Source organism: Athene noctua, chromosome 8 (genome assembly GCF_965140245.1).
Source record: "Athene noctua chromosome 8, bAthNoc1.hap1.1, whole genome shotgun sequence".
Taxonomy (NCBI): Eukaryota; Metazoa; Chordata; class Aves; order Strigiformes; family Strigidae; genus Athene; species Athene noctua.
Window position 1 is genome coordinate 1229984 of NC_134044.1, and position 19696 is coordinate 1249679.

At 45.4% G+C, this 19696-nt stretch overlaps 2 protein-coding genes across 5 annotated transcripts; both read left to right on the forward strand.

Moving 5' to 3' along the window:
• The first annotated feature begins 53 nt into the window (after positions 1 to 53).
• Positions 54 to 9756, forward strand: ING5 (inhibitor of growth family member 5). 3 transcript variants are annotated; one of them, XM_074912591.1, is made up of 8 exons: positions 54 to 186; positions 607 to 678; positions 1345 to 1511; positions 2950 to 3061; positions 4039 to 4132; positions 5117 to 5252; positions 5409 to 5470; positions 6391 to 9756. In XM_074912591.1, exons 1-8 carry the CDS (start codon positions 150 to 152, stop codon positions 6431 to 6433), a joined length of 723 nt encoding a protein of 240 aa, XP_074768692.1. In that variant the 5' UTR covers positions 54 to 149; the 3' UTR covers positions 6434 to 9756. The 3 variants fall into 3 exon arrangements, with proteins under 3 accessions (XP_074768692.1, XP_074768693.1, XP_074768694.1); XM_074912592.1 differs by lacking the exon at positions 54 to 186 and adding an exon at positions 381 to 464; XM_074912593.1 differs by lacking the exon at positions 54 to 186 and adding an exon at positions 395 to 513.
• A 327-nt stretch (positions 9757 to 10083) lies between these two features.
• Positions 10084 to 19691, forward strand: D2HGDH (D-2-hydroxyglutarate dehydrogenase). Of its 2 annotated transcripts, none has more exons than XM_074912777.1 (9): positions 10084 to 10849; positions 11444 to 11501; positions 13068 to 13207; positions 13893 to 14086; positions 15132 to 15300; positions 16331 to 16474; positions 16910 to 17052; positions 17862 to 18027; positions 19259 to 19691. In XM_074912777.1, exons 1-9 carry the CDS (start codon positions 10456 to 10458, stop codon positions 19516 to 19518), a joined length of 1668 nt encoding a protein of 555 aa, XP_074768878.1. In that variant the 5' UTR covers positions 10084 to 10455; the 3' UTR covers positions 19519 to 19691. The 2 variants fall into 2 exon arrangements, with proteins under 2 accessions (XP_074768878.1, XP_074768879.1); XM_074912778.1 differs by having other exon boundaries at positions 10713 to 10849; positions 11403 to 11501.
• Positions 19692 to 19696: the final 5 nt, after the last annotated feature.

Below are 19696 nucleotides of genomic sequence, written 5' to 3' on the forward strand. Positions count from 1 at the left end.
CCCTTATGAATATGCAACAGGAGCGTCCCCGGCGGCCAATGGGCGACGAGAGGACTATGAATATGGGATGAGGCCGGGGCCACGGCCCTCGTCATGCGGGCCCGGCAGGCGGCGGGAAGCGGCGGCGGCGGCGGGGCGCGGGCCGCAAGATGGCGACCGCCATGTACCTGGAGCACTACCTGGACAGTGAGCGCGGGGCGCGGCTCCGGCGGGGAAGGCGGGGGGGCGGCGGAGCGGGGAGGGGGGAGCGGCGGCGGCCGGCGCGGGGGCGGTGGCGGCGGCGGCGCGGGAATTAGAACTGCGCCACGGGCTGGGTGGAGGGGGGGCGGTGCTGCGCCGCGTCATCAGCCGCCGCCGCAGGGCGTCATCGCTGCGCGCCGGGGAGAGCGGGGCGTGAGGCCATGGCCGCCTGCGCTCGTCTCGCCGCTCGGTTCCCCGCGCGTTGTGCGCATCTCTCCGCCCGGGTGCGCTCAGCGTGGCCGGGGGTAACGCGGCCGCCGGCCCCGTGAGGCGGTGCGGTGTTCCCTGTCAAAGGAGGGGTGGCTGCTGCGGGGACAGTCCTGTGTAAACAGGTAAATGAGGTATCTCTTGGCCTCTGTGTTCCAGGTATCGAAAACCTGCCTTGCGAGCTGCAAAGGAACTTCCAGCTGATGCGGGAGTTGGATCAGAGAACAGAAGGTGTGTTCAGGTATTTCGATAAGCACAGTCTGGTAGAGAGCCTCGACCCGAAGGATGGGCAGAGCCCTATGGAAATTGCTTTAGAGGCCGTGTCTCCCTTCTACCACTTGTCCTTTTCTCGACCCGAGTGCTGTGCGGCGTTTGTTTCCTTTCTGTGAGGGCTGCAGCTTATGAGAGTAGATTTATTTTTTTTTCAGCAGCTGCATGTGAATTTGTAGCTGTGTGATTTCTACACCCGATGGCACCCAGGATGGCCTTACTTGCACGTATTTCTGCATCTACTGAGTTGCAGATTGCTGTGCATCTTGTGAGACCAGTCTTTTTTTTGAGGTTTGTGTTGGAATTTGGTTGCACATTAATGATTTTCAATTTGCACCATCAGAACAGTAAATGGCTGTGCAGCAAATGTAATGTTCTGTGTGGGGGAAGAGAGGTTGACCCTCCTCCGAATTAACTGTAAAACACTTGAAATCAGAATCACACTGCAAGTGTTGAAGAGTAAATACCTTTAACTTAATTTTAAAAAAAAAAATGTAAATACATTAAGGAATTAGGACAAGTCCAAAAACTGTCAGCAGGGGTCTTTTGAATGCTATGACAAGGTAGAAGAAAAAAATACTTGCTTTGACAGAGAGCTTTCTCGCATGTATATACTTTGCTTTTCAGATAAGAAAGCAGAAATTGACAGTCTTGCAGCGGAATACATTGAATCAGTCAAGAACATGTTACCCGAGGAGCGAGTGGAACACCTGAAGAAAATCCAAAGTGCCTACAGCAAATGTAAAGAGTACAGTGATGATAAAGTGCAGCTAGCCATGCAGACCTACGAGATGGTGAGGATCACTGCCAGGGAGCCTTGTGTAAAAATGATCATACTCTGGAATGGGGTGGCTGGTGGGTGTGGAAGACGCTACCATGGTGTTCATTTTCCCTGACATATTTATGGTTTTGCTTAAATATCTTACCGAAACAAATTACTAGTCCTCAAGCTTATTTTTCCTACTGTTGCCATCCCCCAAAAGCCTCCTCTTGTGTTACCAGGTTTTGTGTCAAGTAGACTTCTCTTCTGGTGAAGAGTTAAATGAGTTTATCCCACTTGGAGATTGCTTGATCTGTTGTGCCTGTCTGCTGTGTAACAGTACCAGCTAATTTACCCTTCTCCCTAGCAGCTCCCCTGTCACATGATAATTTATTTAGGGCTGGTCTTAGTTGTAAGCAACATTTTTTTAAGTCAGCTTCGATGCTGTTGGAAGGAAACATGCTCAGTTACCTTGGTGTCCAAGTGACAAAAGAAAGCAGCCCTGTCAGCGCCACCATTGTAGTTGTATATGGGACTCCAAACTTTCCTGGATGGACCTGATGGGAAAAATTTTTTAAGATGCAGACTTCCAATTTTTTCTTCTTCTGCTCCTACTCCTGTGTCTGTTTAGCTGTCCCTTGAACAATTCTCATCTCTGTATTTTCTGGCCCAGATAAAACTTGAGTGAGGAGCAATCCTTTTGGCTGTACTTAGTGTGTTTTGTCCAGTTTCTAGAGATGCTTTGAGTTCTGCTACATCTGCAGCTGCAGTAAGTTTTATTGGCATCAAATACTGCAGAAAAGGAAATTATTTCACAGGAATTGAAAAGTGTCCTAGATAACTAGGTAACTAATTTGAGAACTAGCTACTGCAGCAACACAGTTTGGTGGGGGGTGGCTTAAAATACCTTTGCTCTGTCTCTGTTCTGTCAGCCACATTATTGCAACCAGGGTAGTACAATGTACTTAATATGTATACAATTGACTTGATATTCGAGATAGTCAACAGAAGCCTGTGTTTATTACTGAATTTCTTTGAATAGAGTGCTAGTGGAATACCAGAAAAAAGTTACCTGCTCAATACATTCCATGCACAGTAGTTGAATTGTGTATTTTGAAAATTACAGGGAGAAAAGAATTCTTTTTAATATGTCTCATTGTCTTCTTTTGTTCTGCAAACCATTAGTCTGAGTTGCTTTGACTCTCCTTTATGCCAGCTCCTTTTTCCTTCCTTTCTCTTTTTCTGTAGAGGGATTGGGTACTCTTGCTTTTGCCTGTTTTCTTTTTCTCTCCTCCTTAATTCCCTTTGTGTGTATCATTACCCTTTTTCCTGTTTGGTACCCCTTTCATGCCTTGCTCTGAAGTAGTGTACTCCTGTTCATGCTGATAAGAGCCGAGTTATTAGACCTTCCTGTGTTCGTTTGGGGATTTATTTTTTTTTTAATTCAGTTTATGGTTTCCTCTTTTGTGCAGGTGGATAAGCATATCCGCCGGCTGGATGCAGACTTGGCACGATTTGAAGCAGATCTGAAAGATAAACTGGAAGGCAGTGACTTTGAAAACCCTGGATCTCGAAGCCTGAAAAGTGTGTAAATTTTATACAGTTGACAGCCTTTCCAGCACTGACCATATCTAACCAGAAAGGCTAAGATACAAAGTAGGCAATTAATTCTGAAGGAGGAAAAGTAGTACACTATGGTGTACTTCTCTACTTGTTTTTAATGCTCTTCAAATATTTACAGCATTCTGGTGGGCAATAAACAGGTGAATCTAATGCTGGGATCTAACTTACTGTCTCTGCTGGCCTGATCATCCTGAGGTGGCCCACAGTTACTGGTTGTAAGGAGGCTACTGGTCGAGGGGGAGCTAACTGTGACAAAACTGAACTGATACTCTTACAGCTCTTGAGTGTAACAGTCTTAAGTTTTAGGCTTGATCTGTTACTAAGTTCTCAGCTCTTCTTGAGGAGAACAGATTTGCTGATTTTCCTCCTTTATCAGAATTTGAATACTAATCAAGTTGAGAACAGCAGGAAAAACTAGGAGTTAAAGGGAGGTACCGGTTTCTGTAATGTGTACCAGAAGTATCGTATGATTACAGTGAAATCTGAGCATGGTTAACAGCAGCACAGCTTTATGCCTTTGAACTATGAAATAAGGGTAAGATCAAGGGTGTGGATATAAATGTTATGTTAGTTACTGAGTAACCAATTACTGGGCTGAGTGGTTAAAAATATACTGAGATTTTAAAAAAGAATTATTACAGCATGTATAATTAAATGCACAGAATATATATCTAATTTATATTTTGTGCAACAATATGGGCTAACATTGTATTGCAATGATTTAATTGCCAAAACTGTGAACGCAAGAGTTTGGTGCCCAGTTGTACTGCTTGCCAGTTTGGTGCATTTGTGGCATAAAAATGTATTTCAGAAGCAGCATTCATGTTCAGTTACGTATGAAATAGGGTTTTCAAAACGATAAATGCATCAAAAGAAAAATGTGGAGTTGTTCCTGGTATTCAAATATAGGTTGAATTGATGGTATTTCTTCTTTATAGAGGGACGAAGTCAGAAAGACAAAAGAGGCTCTCGTGGCCGAGGCAGGCGAACATCTGAAGAAGATACACCAAAGAAAAAGAAACTCAAAGGAGGGTAAGGCATACCCAGTCACAGCTCTGGTGACTTTGGCTTGACACTTCATGAATTTTCCGCAAGCTCATGTTACCCTATTTATGTCTCCTGTCTGGATGGTGAGTGGTGTTAGAGTGTTCTGGTCTCAGTCCATTTCATTAGTGTCCTGCTTAGGACAAGTCAGATTTGTTAATTAACTCCTTGGTTGGCATGTGGAAGCTCAGCATGCTTGGAATGCCTTCTGACTGGAAGGACAAGATCTGCCTCTCTCTTGCTGTTGGCAAGCTGGGAGGAAATATCTGTGATTTTTGTCATGCAGCTATTTTTAACGGTTGTTTGTGGTCTTGATTGTAAAAAGTAACACTTGCCCATCAGGACAAAAACTGATGTTGTATTGTTCTAAAATCTTGGACAATTTGGGGGGTTATTTTCAGAGAATGGTGTCCTAAATCTTGAATAATGTGATAGGGTTTTGTGAAGCAAGGAAGGAAGCATGTCTGCTCCCTGGGATATGACTCATACTAAAGGGGCTCTTATAATTCTGCTATTTTCAGTTGGCTAAATGGAGGGGCAGAAAACTAAAAATAGTTTCCATTGACCATTACTGACACGTCAACTTAATACATTCCTGTCAGAGCAAGAGGGTTCACTTGTACCTGACAACAAGTATGTGTATTAAAACAGGTTGAGGGGAAAAAAATCAGATTCTTCTGTCCACAGGCAGAAGTGATCTGTACATTGGTTTTGTTCCTGTTATGGCATCTACAAGTTGTTCTCTTGAATCCTTTATAGTCAAGTTCATGTTTTGTGTTTGATCAAATCTACCTTATAATTTTAATCACTGGATAATATGTGATAATGTAATCTAAACTCTATAGCAAGGTCACTGTATTTTAGGGAAGATACTGTTAAAAACCAATTTTCCCAAGTGGGATTTAGATCCTGGCAAAACGGTGTTGCCTGCAACTGAGAAGTGTTTTGTCCTCAATCTGTCCTTGTCCACAGATCTGAGTTTGCTGATACCATCCTGTCAGTGCATCCATCGGATGTCCTGGACATGCCGGTGGACCCCAACGAACCTACCTACTGCTTGTGTCACCAGGTGTCCTATGGAGAAATGATTGGCTGTGACAACCCGGATGTAAGCACTGGAGATTATTTATTTTCAGATGGTTACTACATCACAACACTGAAATCTGAGGGAGGGGTACTTGCTCAATTAGATTATACAAAATGAGAGTAACATCTGTGAGACACAAAGCTTCTCCTCTGTGGGTTTTTCCTTTCTGTTTTGCAGTGCCCAATTGAATGGTTCCACTTCGCTTGTGTGGACCTCACCACCAAACCAAAAGGGAAATGGTAAGTATGACAACGTACAGCGTTTTGATTTTTTTATCAGGCTACAATCTGCCTCAAAAATAATCACAATAACAATTAAAACTCCGCTGTGACCCTCCCTGACAGAGGAGCTTTGCTCTTGTCAGCAGAGGGTTTACATCCTCCATGATTTGGCATTGTGTTTGTGTGAAGGTAGAAGGTACAGGAGGAACCTTCTTCTTAAAGTCTACTTCCACACAAGTCTTCGATTCTGGTGGGAGCAAAACAAGGACCATGGTATATGCAAAACTGCATGATAATTGCATTTGTTCTGAGGCCTGTGTAAATGTATTCATGTTGCATCTTGGGCCTGCTGTATTGTGTGGTTGTGGCTGTGGTTAAAATTGAGAAGAGATGTATTTATTTTTTTCACTTCTGGAAGCAAAGTTTGAAGACTGCTCTAGCTTTTGCTTATATATGTGCTAATCTTGGAAAGAATCATAGGGTTGTTCTGTTTAATGGACAGCTCTCATCTAGTAAGGTGCTTATCAGAAACGGGCTTAAGTGAAAGTGAACTGCAGTCATTGGAGAGAGAGGAAGGAAGGAAGGAAACAATTAGGGGAATGTACCTTTTTTCTTTTGCCTGTAGAGGAAGCTCGTGTGACAAACTTGGAGAAGTTACTTGGAGTAACTTCTAGGTGAATAAAATAAGGTGAATAACAGCTGTGAGTGGCTGATGAGCCTTGGAAGCCTTCTAGTGCTGTCACTTCTGCTCACCCAAATTGATACAGTTTCTTTTCTATTTGCCCAGGCTTCCTGCCTGTCATTAAAATTGTTGCAGTTACTTAAATAGGCTGCTTTTAAACCACCCTCCCACTCACTCGTTCCCAAATAAAACATAGTCCAAGAACTGTTTTTATTGTTAATTTCAGGAACTGATTATTGACTCTTTTTCCCTGTAGGTTTTGTCCTCGTTGTGTTCAGGAAAGAAAGAAAAAGAAGTAAGGAGTAGAGGGGAATACATCCTCTGAGGCAAGAAGAATTTAATATATTCCTTCCTTCATGTTGCAATATTATCTTTGATTTTTTTTTTTTTTAAACTACCCTCCTTCTTTTTCTGGTATGATATTTAATTGTCCAGTGGCCAGTTGTAATTCCTGTTCTTTCATAAGAAAATGGCTGTAGGAGGGAGGGAAATTGCCATGGGGATTTTATTTATGTTACACTTGCACAGCACTGAAATTGGTGTTACTATGAAGTGCTAGGGCAGCCGGTAGCTGTAGTCTGCTAGTTTGTAGGAATCTGTGAAACCATGTAAGGCATTGCAGGAGAGTGAAATACCTGTATCTTCAGCATGATGCATCGCCATCATGGAAACAGTTTAGGCCTAGAGCTTGGTGTGAGGGAAAATAAGAAATGTGCTCCAGTGTAGCCTGCATGAAAGAAGTAGGCTCCATTGTTTAGGTGTGAAGTCCATTTGTTGTGCAATTTTCTAGTACAGAAAGGAACAGGGAAACTGGTTAACTGTTTTCAGGGTCGGCTTCCTCAAAGCCAAGTACTGTGCTTAGTTTTGGCAGGCAGGGGTGGGAGAGAGGTAAGGTCAAACCTTCTCTTTTGGGGAGTTTCTTCTGTCTACCTTTGCACTGCCTTTATGTTACTTGATCTTGCCCCCATTCACATGAACCTTAACAGAAGCAAACCATTTGGATTTTCACCTGCTAGGAAAGGTTTGTCTTTTGGGGGTAAAACCTTTAAATAGCAAAGGAATTGTCCAGCAGTGCTTCTTAGTGACAGTAATATTGAGAGAGGGTGTTACCTTTCCTGGCTATTCCCATTTCTCTCAAGATCCTTTAAGTATATTACTGTGAAGATGAAACCTACAGTATTCTTACAGAGATAGAAGGTCTGATTTATTCATAAAATTAGATGAAGGCCTCATTTTTGTTACTTGTGTTTGCCTGTGTTGCACCTGGGTAAATCAGGAAAACAAGCTTTAGGGGAACGTTCCCTGAGGACGGTGTGTACATACCCATGTTGGTGTGGGAAAGTATAAAGGCGGCCACTGGGTAGTTTGGTGGGGGATTTGAATAGCATTTGCTGTGAAGCACTGCTATTGAAGAAGGCCATGCAGCAGGAATGTTTTAAAATTACTTCGTGTCTTTTTTTTAGGGGGGGGGGGAGTGGGAAACACATTTGCATGTTCTTGACTTCTTTAAGATGCCTTTCGGATTATGAATGTGAATCCTTGTCGTCACAGTGTCAGTTGCAGCAGGGGAAGAACCAGGAGTAGGAAAACAAAAGTCTTTTTTACCTTCCTCTGAGTTACAGTGGATGCAGAAGTTGAGGGAAGAGCAGGGATAACTCTTGTCTTCACATACATCTCCTGTATTATGGGGCTTACCTGCCTACAATAAAAGGTGTTGTGGGGAAAGGTGGTTCTGCTGGTGGAGGGGGAGAAGAAAAAAAAGCCGTCCCAAACGAAAACCCCCTGCAGCAGTAGGCACCAGGGCTCATGAACTTTGCTGGCTGTGATCCCTGATGGGTGTAGATGGCAGCTCTTTGCAGGACTGTGTACTACTTTGCATACCATTGTGCCGAGCTCTTGGTATAGACTGCTTGAAAGGCATTAAGAAACTTCCAGATAAGCTTTTATTCGGCTGTAAAAGCAATCTGAATGAACAATACAGAAGAAAAACCATCTTCTAGTCAGATTTTGGCACCTGTTTCCAAAAGAAACAAGTTTTTTCCCTGTAATACTAACCCTCTTGTGTTTTGCAATGAAAGAAAGTAGAACACAGCTCTTGCCAATTTTCCTTCCCTCCTTTGCTCTGTTGGGCTTTGTAGATGCTGCAGGTATGTCAAGACTGACATGGAAGAAATCTCTTGATACTGAGACAGCTTTTCTGTGAACATTTTGATTTATTGCATCTGCTATGGAAAACAAAACAAAACAAACCCATCTCCAGGGTCCTGTCATTTAAACTGTGATGTTGCACGTGTCTTCGCTCCATTTCATCACTCCGCATGTTGTGTATGAAATTGCTGTAGTTATTGTGTTTACAAGATGACGCACGTTTGTCATTGTTGCCATTATAATAGCACTCGCAAAGCAGGCAGACAGATTAAATGCAGAGGGAAGGAGGAGAAAAAAGCACAGTCATGAAAACCTGAACTTAGAAATATGGTCAGCCCTCTTTTTTTTTTTTTTTTTATTTCTGCCTCTTTTTTTTTCTTTTGAGAGCAGATTTATTCGTTTTACCTCATGAGCCAGCCTGTAATTCAGTAACCAGGGAGTGAGACCTGTACCTCATTGACCTGCTACACTGGATTAATGTAGGGGCGTTACTGCGTCCTGAAGACTAGTGACTAGTGTAGATGCCGTTTCAGGTTTTATTTTCCCCCTTCCGTTCAGTGGTATCATATACAACTTTTTTTTTTTTCCCTAAAGCTTTATTAGTAGTGGTATCACCATACAGTAAGCATGTGATTTGAAACAATCTCAGAATTCCACTGCACCTCCCTTGTGGGTCGTGCTGGAAACATGCCCGTATGGAAGTACGCAGCTATGGATGAGTTGAGCACCCTCAGCTCAGAAAGCATGGTCAGGTAGGACAACAAAATTGTTAGTGCATGCTTGTTGGGGCTCAGAAGAGCAGACATTTTCCATTTTAACCAGCAAAGCAAAAATTAAAATAAGCTCTAAAAGCTGGCGTCAGCCCTCAAGAGGAAAGATAGTTTGCTAGGAATTGTGAACAGTGAGAGGTACAAAATACTCTTTTTTGCAACATAACGTCTCTCATGTCAGGATATCTGATACCAGCAATAAACTGTCCCACTGGGAACATACCAGCACAGGGGCTCTGGTGGGCTCAGGAGCATCTCTTGGCCACATACACCTGCCTTTAGAGATTTTTAAAACTCCTTTATAGACAGAAATACCAGTAGCCTTCATTTTTCTTTATGAAAGAATTTAAATCTTTCTCCTGACTTTTGAATGTACAGTGTTAAATATACTTCTCTGGAGAAGGGTGAACAAGACTGTGATACATGTAAAGGAATGTTCCAAATGTCAAAGTACCCGAATACCCTGTGGGGTTCAGCTTTATTGCAGTGCGTCCAAGCTGGAGGGGAAACGACTTTAACCCCATTGTTCTATTTTTTAAAGGAATTAGATCTATGTTCCCTTTGTAAATGGAAGAGAATATAAATCTTTTTATTAAGGAAAAAAAAACCGGAATGTAAAGTAAAAATGTTTATCTGTATTTTTGGATCATGTTATAGATAATGGATATATTGTTATAAATAAAGTATTTTTGGGAACAAAGATGTATGAGAGTGTGTGGCACCAGCCCAGGGGGGCTTGTGTGGGTGAAGAGGGGGGGCTGCGCGGTGGGGCTCAGTGCCTCGTGGAGCAGGGGGCCCATGTCCGTGAGCCCCGTGAGGACACCGGCCGTGGGTGACCGCACCGGTGAGTCCTGTGAGCACGGAGGGGAGGGGCCCGTGCCCGTGTCCCTGCGAGCGGGCGGCGGTTCCCCCGCGCCTAGCCGGCGCTGGGGGGGGGTGGCGGCCTCCCGCCGGCAGGCGGCGCTGCCGGCCCGCCTGCGCTGCGCGCATGCGCCCGGGGCGGCGGCGGCGGCCCTGGGCCTGCCCGCGTCAGGGGGCCCGGGCCCGGGGCCCGGCCGCGGCGGTGCCTCGCAGCCGCCATTGCTGCCTGCAGCAGGACGCCAGGCCCGGAAGCAGGGCCGGGCCGGGCCGGGTCTGCCCCCCGCCCCGAGGGGCGCGTGAGGCTGCCGTGTGCCGGCTGGGGTTTGGCGGGCGGTTGGTCTGAGGCGCCACGCGAAGGGTGTCCCCCCACCCCCGGGGTGGCGCCTGGCCGGGTGGCTGTCACACGGACAGGGGCCCGTTCCCGGCCCCTCGCAGGCTGGGAGAGTGCCTGAGCTGCTTCCGCCGGGAGGGGAAACCCCCGAGCCCGGGCCGCAGGGAGGGGAGCTCGCCCGTGAGCTAGGCCTCTGTTTTTCAGGGTGATCATGGGGATTTCCTCTGCCGGCGCCCACTGCTCTGTGTGGAGTCGCTGGACTCAGCTAAGATGGCTGACGGGCTTCCACACGAGGGTCTTGGCCCCGCAGAGTGTGACTTCTGCCCCGGGGGTGCTTCGGCAGAGGAAACCACCGGGGATGCCCACGAGTGTGGTTTTCGGGCCGTGGGGCGTGAGGCCTCGGGGCAGGAGAGCGCTCCACGCAGCCTCCTCCGGCTTCCAGGAGGTCATGCTGACCAGTGAGCGTTACAGAGTGCAGCGGCTGCCCTTCTCCCGTGTGTCTGACAGTGATGTGGCTTTCTTTGAGCGCATGATGCCAGGTAGAGTCATCACAAATCCGGAGGAATTGAAACCGTTTAATGTGGACTGGCTTAAATCAGTCCGAGGTATGTGAAGTTGTTTATTTTTTGATTTTGGTAAAACCTCCTCTCTGCCTCTGCTAACATACCAGAATGAAAAGTCTGCCAAAGAAAATCTCATATTTATTTATAGCAGACCATGTCTTTACAGAACAAAATTCGGTTTTCTCATAGTAAATACTCCTTTGAGAATTACCTAATCTTTCAGGTAATCTTTCAGGCTTTCACTTAAAAAAAAAAAAAAAAAAAAAATCATCTAAGCCCGGTTAATTTACTAATTCATTTTTTTCCTGAAACGAATTGATTCAGTTAACAATTTTGGCTGAACCTCACAAAACAAGTAGTGTGAATTTTCTGTTGTGTTTGTCAGAGTTTTCATGATAGTATAAAACTTTGCCCATTGCCCTCACTGGCAACCAAGTCTACCTATCACATGTAAGGTTTTTACAGTGCTTTAAGGGAAAGCCTGCTATTGAGAATGTTTGTTTTGGAAGTGGTTAAAATGCCTCTGCCTCACAGTGAGGGAACACTGTTGTTTAGACATCACGGTTTACCACCTTTTTTTTTCTGACCTCTGTAGAGCCCACAGGGTGCCTTGAGAGTCCCTTGCTTTCATTGCAGGCTGTAGCAAGCTGATGTTGAAGCCACAGACAACAGCAGAGGTGTCTCAGATTCTCAGGTAACATGTACCTTTTCTGCTGGGGTTTGTGGTGAGGAAACTCAGGTTTAGTCAGGAAGGATCCAGCAAGTGAAGGGAACTTCTGGATGTTCAGTTACTCAGTGCTCAAGCACTGAAATTGCTGAAGCTGTTTTCTTCTTGACTGTGTGTCTTATGGTTGAGCTCTGGTCTCTTCAGTTCTCTCTTCTGTTCTTTATATCCCCACTGCCCTTGGGCTGCCCACTGTTTCCTGAAGTACATTTTGTTTCAGAGACTCTGCATGCTGTTGCCAGCCTGGGGATATGCATGTATTGGTGGGTAGGCAGTGTCACTCTAAAAACCTACAGGTTCCTAAATAGGAATGTTTTCACTTAGAAAGCTGAAAGTTTTCGGTGCAGAAAGGGACTTCCACCTGTGCCTTGTATTTCCCAGGCCCAGTGCTCTCTTTGGCCCTTAGCTTTTCTGGGGTGATGGTGTCATGTCAGTATCAGGCAGAAACAAAGGCCGAACTTTGATTTGTTCTGCAAAATAAAATTAATCTTTCCTGGCCAGATGTCCTTGCAAAGGCTAAGTGGGCAGCAGCAGCCTTCTCAAATCAGTGTTGATGGCTTTGAGTAGAAGGATCTTAAGAGTGCTTAGTGTGGAGGAGAGAAATGGAGGCAGGGAGAGCTAAGCAAGTGGATTCAGTATTGATGATGTTTCTGCTCTATGAAATTGTCAAAATTAGACACTGTACCAGTGCTCAGGAGGAGCAGTTGTGTTGAAGGATTCAGGAAGGTCTGTCTCAAAAGGTAAAGAAGGTTAGGCCAGAATCAGGCAGTTTGAGGAGCTAATGTTTTGTCCACCACATCAGTAAGAACACTTTCCTGGTTTGCTGGTGTGAGCACAGTTCCAGTTGGGTATCAGTATGCAGGATCAACTGCTTCTTCTTTGGCTGAAGAGCTAAAAGCTGCACGAACCTGCTCCCGGCTCTGTTAAAATAGATATATAGAGCACAGTAAAGTCAGGGCTTCTGAAGTAACTGCTGGTGCACTGTGGCTGTGTGCCATCTGTTGTGCAAGAACTTCTGTGAGTTTGGAGAGGATGTGATGGGTGGTGCCTTGCAGGGCTGTGGCAGGCTGGAAGGTGAAGCAGCTGTGGCGTAGATGCACTTGCTTCATTGCCTACAGGGCATTAATTTCTTGAGGGGAGGAGGAGGGCAGTTATGTCTTACACCGCTGCCGGAGGCCATCTGTCAGAGCCCACTGAGGAAGCCAAGTTGTTAACAGAGACTGCTACATAAATAGCTTACGTATAAATAGAGTGAGCGGTGATTTTCAGGCAGGTGTGGCATGGCAGATCTGTAGATACGCACAGGGGTAACCCCAAGTGTTCCTTCCTTTGCTCAGTGCTGGGGTGAGTTTAGTAAGGAGCTGTGCTTTCTCACTTTCACAGTTTGTATCAATTTAATCTTCAGGCTAAACACTGCTTAATTTTACGGAGTGCTGAGCACTGTCGCAGCAGTAGGCATGTGGAGGTGAAACTCTTCTGATAGTCTGGATTATGGCCTTAAAATGCATAAGACTTCAGAAACCTTTTTCCTTCCAGGTACTGCTATGAGAGGAACTTGGCAGTGAACCCACAAGGGGGAAACACAGGCCTTGTTGGGGGCAGCGTTCCTGTCTTTGATGAGATCATTCTCTCCACTGTTCTCATGAACCGGATCATCAGCTTTGACAAGGTGTCTGGTAAATATCTCAGAGATGTGAGGCACAGACATCAGCCCCAGGCCCTAAACTGGCCATTTTCCTAGGAACTGATAACTGCAGGATCAGCAAGGTTCGGGCCAGCAGCATCGTAGGGGGCATCAAAGGTTTGCTTCATCCAGGCTCCTGCTGCTTGATGTCATCCTTAGGCTATAATGGTAGCAGATAGAAAAATATATTTGGTGGCAGAAGGAGGAAGAAAGAGAGAAGAGAAACATGGACATCCTATTATCTGTTTATAAATTAAATGAGAAACCCAGCAAGTGGAGCAGATTGACAGTGTTAAAGAAGCCACCTGGGAACTGTTGTAGCAGAGCGATGGGGAAAACTTACACGTTGTTTCAATTTGGAGAGTTAGGAATCAGGCTGGTTTGAGTATTTCTGTTCTTAAAACAGAGAGAGAGAACAGGCAGAGATACACTTAATGTCATCGTGCTTTGCCAGTCTGGAACTGTGTATGATGAGATGTTAAGGCAACAGCAAAGCTCCCCTAGGCTTGAGGAGATGTAGGACAATGCCCTGTAGCATGCAGACTTTTTGTGCTTTTAAACTGAATCCCAGAAAGTTGTGGAGGAAGAGGTGGTTGCATCTGCTTGTACTTATCCTGCCTCTTGAGGAAGCACCTTCTCCTTGGGCATCAGCTTGTAGCAGGATGTTTATGTTTCAGGAATCCTTGTGTGCCAAGCTGGCTGCATCTTGGAGAAACTCAACGAGTACTTGGAGGGCCAGGGGTTTATCATGCCACTTGACTTGGGAGCGAAAGGTAGCTGTCACATCGGTGGCAATGTGGCCACAAATGCTGGAGGCTTACGGCTCTTGAGATACGGCTCTCTGCGAGGGACAGTGCTAGGCCTGGAAGTGGTAAGGCGAGTACATGGCAGTTCTCTTCTGTGTTTAAACCTTTGCTTCTTACCTTTCCAACTGTTCTAGCCCTTAGCTATCCGTTGTGCAGGCTTCCACTCTTAACTTTTCCTTGCATGGCTCTTTTGAGAAGGGTCAACAAGTGTCTTCACGGGTACAGCATCTGTTATTGCTACTGCAGTTTCCAGCTTCCACCTCTTCCTTACTGACAGAAGTGATATTAGGTGGTTTTCTAATCCAGAGAAGGTAGGGAGAGATTTGGTGATCCCAAGTTTGGTTGGTTTCTCTGCGGAGTAGTGGGTCTCTGGAACGCTCTAAATCGATCCTACAGTACTCTTCTGGTGGCTGCTCACTCGACTTTTAATAGAGCCATCTGCTTTGAATTTGTTTGGCTGCTGGATTTCTCCTAGAGTCTTTGCTGTTCTTCAGCCTGCTTCTGCCCCACAGGCCTGCGCCTCTGTGTGTAAAGACTGGGATTAGTGGGTCTAAAAGATTTCGGGGCTTGGGAGCCAAGAGGTTGTAGGAAATAAACTGGGTAGGTAACAAAAGCCTGGTTTGGTTTTATTGTGTAGGCCCAGAAAGGAGAGCTTTTCTCTCTCAGGTTAGTCCCTCTAGTGTCAAAACAGCCTTTAATAACATGACTTAGAGCTATTCAGCCTTGATTTAAGGCTCAAGTGGTGGAGGCCTTCATTCTGGTGAGCTATGTTCACTGTTTCAAATAGTGTTCCCTGTGTCTGTTGAATAATGGGAGCTAGGGCTGCAAAGAATGGCTGATCTTCGCCACCACTGCTGAGAAAAGCAGTGTGAACTCGATCTGCTTGTCCTGCTGGAATGTGTGCAAACACTGTAAAAAAAGAAGCAGAAAGGTTTGAGGGAAGACAGGTAGGATGTAGAGGGGAGGAAGAGCTGGGAATGGAGGAACAGTGACGAGACTGGGAGCGGACTGTAGCTGGTGTTCAGTGTTCAAGGCTAGTGGCAGGTTTTCATCAGCTTATGACAGCAGAGTTCTACACGGTGCATTGACTGGGTCTTTCTGTTCCCACAGGTGCTGGGTGATGGCTCAGCTCTGGATTGCTTGGCATCTCTGCGCAAAGATAACACTGGCTATGATTTGAAGCAACTTTTCATCGGATCTGAGGGGACCTTGGGAGTTGTCACTGCTGTCTCCATACTCTGTCCTCAGAAACCTAAGGCTGTGAATCTGGCATTCCTAGGTAGGAGCTGATATTAATAATTTCACACCTAAATTTGGAGGCTGGGAAGGGAATAGGAATGGAGAGATGAAAGTACTGGTCTGTCTGCTGAGTTCAACTACCAGCATCATCTTATTCCTGAGAAATAGTATGGTGCTGTATGTTAAAATACTCATGCAGTTACTTTATATCTGTGGTGTAAATGTGTAAAATATGTGCAAGCATGGGTTGCTCTGCAAGGGACGAAGAGTCAGGAGCTTAGCAGGATGAAGAGGCAGACAAGACACTGTCCACTGATGAGGGCCTGGTCTGACAGTACCTGAGTGAGGGGAGCAGGGCAGGTCTGGTGACACCAGGCAGAGGCAGCCACAATCCAGCGGTCACCAGGTGAGTCCATAGTGACAAGGCAAGAATGGGAAGTCAAGTCCGCAGGTCAAGGTCTGGATCAGCAGGGTCCATGGTCAGGCACAGCTGCTTAAAAGCTGCTTCTGGGGGAGCCTCAGCAGGGGTGCTGAGAGCTGTGCAAACAGCGGTTTGTGGGGAGCCTTCACTGGGATTTTTTTTTCTCAAAAGCCTCCAGGGCCAGCAGGGGCTTCTCAGACAGCTTGCTCATATCAGCTGTGGCCTTGAGAGCAGAGAGCTGAGCTCCTAGGAGGGGATGAGAAGACTCCAAGCACTGACAGACCTGTAGACTGTGTGCACTGGACCCCAGAATTTGCCTGGACTCTCACAGTAGCCTTTAAATTTCCCTTGGTTGCCTTCTTGCTGGTGCTGAGAACTGAGGTTGGGGCAGATGTTTTGGAATGAACTGTCTTAGATTGTTCAAGAGGTCCTTGCCACAGCAGACTAATTGTTATGTCCTCTTCCTGTTGTGCTCTGAAACCTTTCCCGTTACAGGAGCTGCTGATCTAAACCCATGCAGGGTAGCAGTTTACATTTTCTGGAGATGGGAAAGATGACTTGAAGCCTGATAGACTATTTAAAACTTTTTAAAAGGTTCTGAGGTGCTGCTTTTTTTTGTTCCTGATTCCTCTCTGTGTCCTGTCTGAAGGGTGTCAGAGTTTTGCTAAGGTTCTGGAAACATTTACAACCTGCAGAGCCATGCTGGGAGAGATCCTGTCTGCCTATGAGTTCATGGATGAGAAGTGCATGGAATTGGTTGAGAGACATCTCAAGCTGTCCAGCCCAGTGGCAGGTACCAGGGTCATTCATGCTGTAGAAAGAGGCATTGTACTGCTTGGGGGATTTTTAGCCTAGTTTTATATACATATATATATATATATATGTCAATGAGCATGTGGGCACCCCTCATAATTTTTCTACTCAGTATTCAATTCCAAACACGTTAGGTGGAGGTCTTTAAAGATAAGACTTTTTACTTCTACTTGTTCCCACCAAACTGCTAATTTTCCGAAAAGGGGTAGCTGGGTACAGGATAGAGCATGTAAGTGAAGTGTCCTACAGATAAAAGATTGCCACTTGAGCTGTCCTTCCACCTGGCACCAGAGAATCTGTGCAGTAAAGCAACCTCATGGAACATGCCAAGCTTGGGAGAAGCCTCACAACCTCTGCTAAATTCCTGTGCTTTTACCCCAGAGCATCTGCTTATTCTGTTCTCCCTCACTTTCAGGCAGCCCTTTTTACGTTTTAATTGAAACTTCGGGCTCCAACTCGACCCATGATGAAGAAAAGTTGAACAACTTCCTAGAACAGGCCATGACTTCTGGTTTGGTCACTGATGGAACTGTGGCAACAGATGATAAGAAAATAAAGGCAAGTCACTGTTACTTCTTGCACAAATGTCTTTGACATGATTCTCTACTAGGATTTGTATTTTTATTAGGTAAATGTTCAGACTGATGTTTAGTATAAACGTCCCTGAGTGATCTGGTAGCTTATTCGACATACTGAGTAAGAATGCTAAGAGAAAATACCACTTCTGACTCTTCCCAGAAGGCCTGAGTATTTGGGTTTTCAGTGGATGTTTCCCCTTTCAAAAAGATAAGAATAAGGAATTACATCTTGTAGATGCTGGGGTAGGACCCAAACTGCCTGTAAACTACCAAAACCAGAAGCTGAGTTGTCAGCAAGGTCAGGAGTGAGCAAAGCACTGGAGGCCGACATGACGGTATGTTAGAACCGGAGACTGTGGTCTCAGGGAACTAGACAGACACGTAGTGTCTCAGTAAGAAACTCTAATTTGCATCTGCCCGGTGACCATGAGGCTTTTACTCTGACCCATGTTTTTTCCAGCCCCTGTTCCCACACTGACCCTTGCAGTTTAGTAGAGGAGGCGCATCCTCACTTCTCAGGAAACCCAAACCAGCTTTGAGAGAAAATGCCCATGCCTTTGTTCTTTCTCTCTGGAGTGCTGTCAAGCTTGAAGAGTCGGTGTATTACTTTGCTTTCTTAGCAGCGTTGTACAGTGTTATTACCAGCTTCCAAGAGACAGAGGATGTCGAGGGAAATGAGTAGTTGATGTTACATGCAAAGAATCGAGGCTCTTTTTCCTCCGTGCTACAAAGCATGGAACCCAAGGGGCACTTGGTTTATTTGGATTTCTTTGATCTTTGGTTCATCAGGCACTGTGGAGTCTGCGGGAGAGAATCACGGAGGCCCTCACTCATGATGGCTATGTCTACAAATACGACATCTCTCTCCCTGTGGGAAAGCTATATGATCTCGTGACTGACACAAGGGCTCGGCTGGGCCAGAGTGCCAAAAATGTGGTGGGCTACGGCCACTTGGGTAAGTGTGGATGCTGGGAAAGGAGGCAATTGCTCTTCTGTGCTCCTGGTTTTGCTGCACAACTTCCTAGTAGCTGTAAAGGTTGTTTGTAGATCAGTGAGAGGCATAGGCTAAATGGCCAGGAGCTATCAGAAGAGGAGGATGCGTAAGGATCTGGATGTTTGAATTTCATTGCTTTCAGACTGTGTTCCATATGTTAATGGCAGGTTGCTAGCCAGCCAGCCTCTGAACTGGTCATTCGTCTTCTTGCTCTGTACTTTCTGTTTGAGTATGAAGGTTGTTTAACTGGACCATGAATTTGATTAATGTACTTAGACACATGTGGTAGATAAACGCTTTCTTGTCCAAAGTGATTAGTTATGTTGGAAATCAATTTTGTGTGAGCCATTAACCCTCCAGGAGAAAGTGATGAAGCACAGAAAGGCTGGTACATTTGTCAGAATACTTGGAAACTAATTTGATTTTACAAGCAGGTAAATTGGTAGCTTAGCAGAGCTGTTCTGATAAAAAACCCCAAAGTACAGGACTTTCTTAAGCACTCTTGATTTGAGATGATTTGAAAGACAAGTCTGCATAACAGAGGCTACCTCTGGTAGCTCTTGGTATCGAGATTTAAATTGTGTACTGTGAGGGTTTGCTGGGATGCAGGCAGAGGTTCCAGAGTGAGAATAAGTAAGTTGTGTTTGTTTTGTCTTCTGAATACCCAGCAACTACATGCTTAATCAAATACTATCATATGCCAAATGGCAAAAGGAGAAAATGTTCTGCTTTCTTTGTTTCTGTTGATGCAGTGCCAAAGTGCATTTAGAACATTGCACAAACATAATGGGGAGAGAGAAAGTGATGAAGGGCCATATTAAAATCTAATGATCATTATGAAATACCATTGGGGAAGTCTATGGCATGTCATCTCAGTAGTGGGACAGTAATCAATGCAGCACTGTTGTTTGAATTTTAAAATCACAACAGTGGGAATTTGAAAGTAGCTTTAACTCAGAACACTCTCTCAAATACTATACTGAAAGCATGGAAAAACAAAGATCCTATTTGAATTATTTGTGCATGGAGAGGCTGATGTTTGTAGAAGGACAGTGGACTTGTCCTTTCTCGCACGTTTTGGAGACTAACAAAGGCACCGTTGTTTGAATACGTGGAAGAGGCAGTAGTGAGTCTCCATTGCAGGGCCACTGAGTTTTTCTTACAGACCCATCTCTGGAATGTTTTCTTGCAGGAGATGGAAACTTGCACTTGAACATCACAGCGGAGTCCTATAGCCATTCACTGCTGGGTGCCATTGAGCCGTTTGTGTACGAGTGGACCGCAAGATACAACGGCAGTGTCAGTGCAGAGCACGGGCTGGGCTTCAAGAAGAAGCAGTTCATTCAGTACAGCAAAGCCAGTGAGGCAGTCTTTCTAATGCAGCGTTTCAAAGCCATGTTAGACCCCAAAGGGATCCTCAATCCCTACAAGACACTACCCTCTGGTTCCTGAGAGCAGCGCACACCCGGAGCGAGCAGATCCCATCACGCGAGGATGGCGTCTCTAGCTCAGTTACTGCACTTTAGCCATAAACAAACTGCTGGATCAAGCAAGCATGTGGAATGCTCCTTGTTTTATTTCTTTAGTGTGATGGAACAAGTAAAGGAACGTCGTTCCTCTTCTCAGGGGT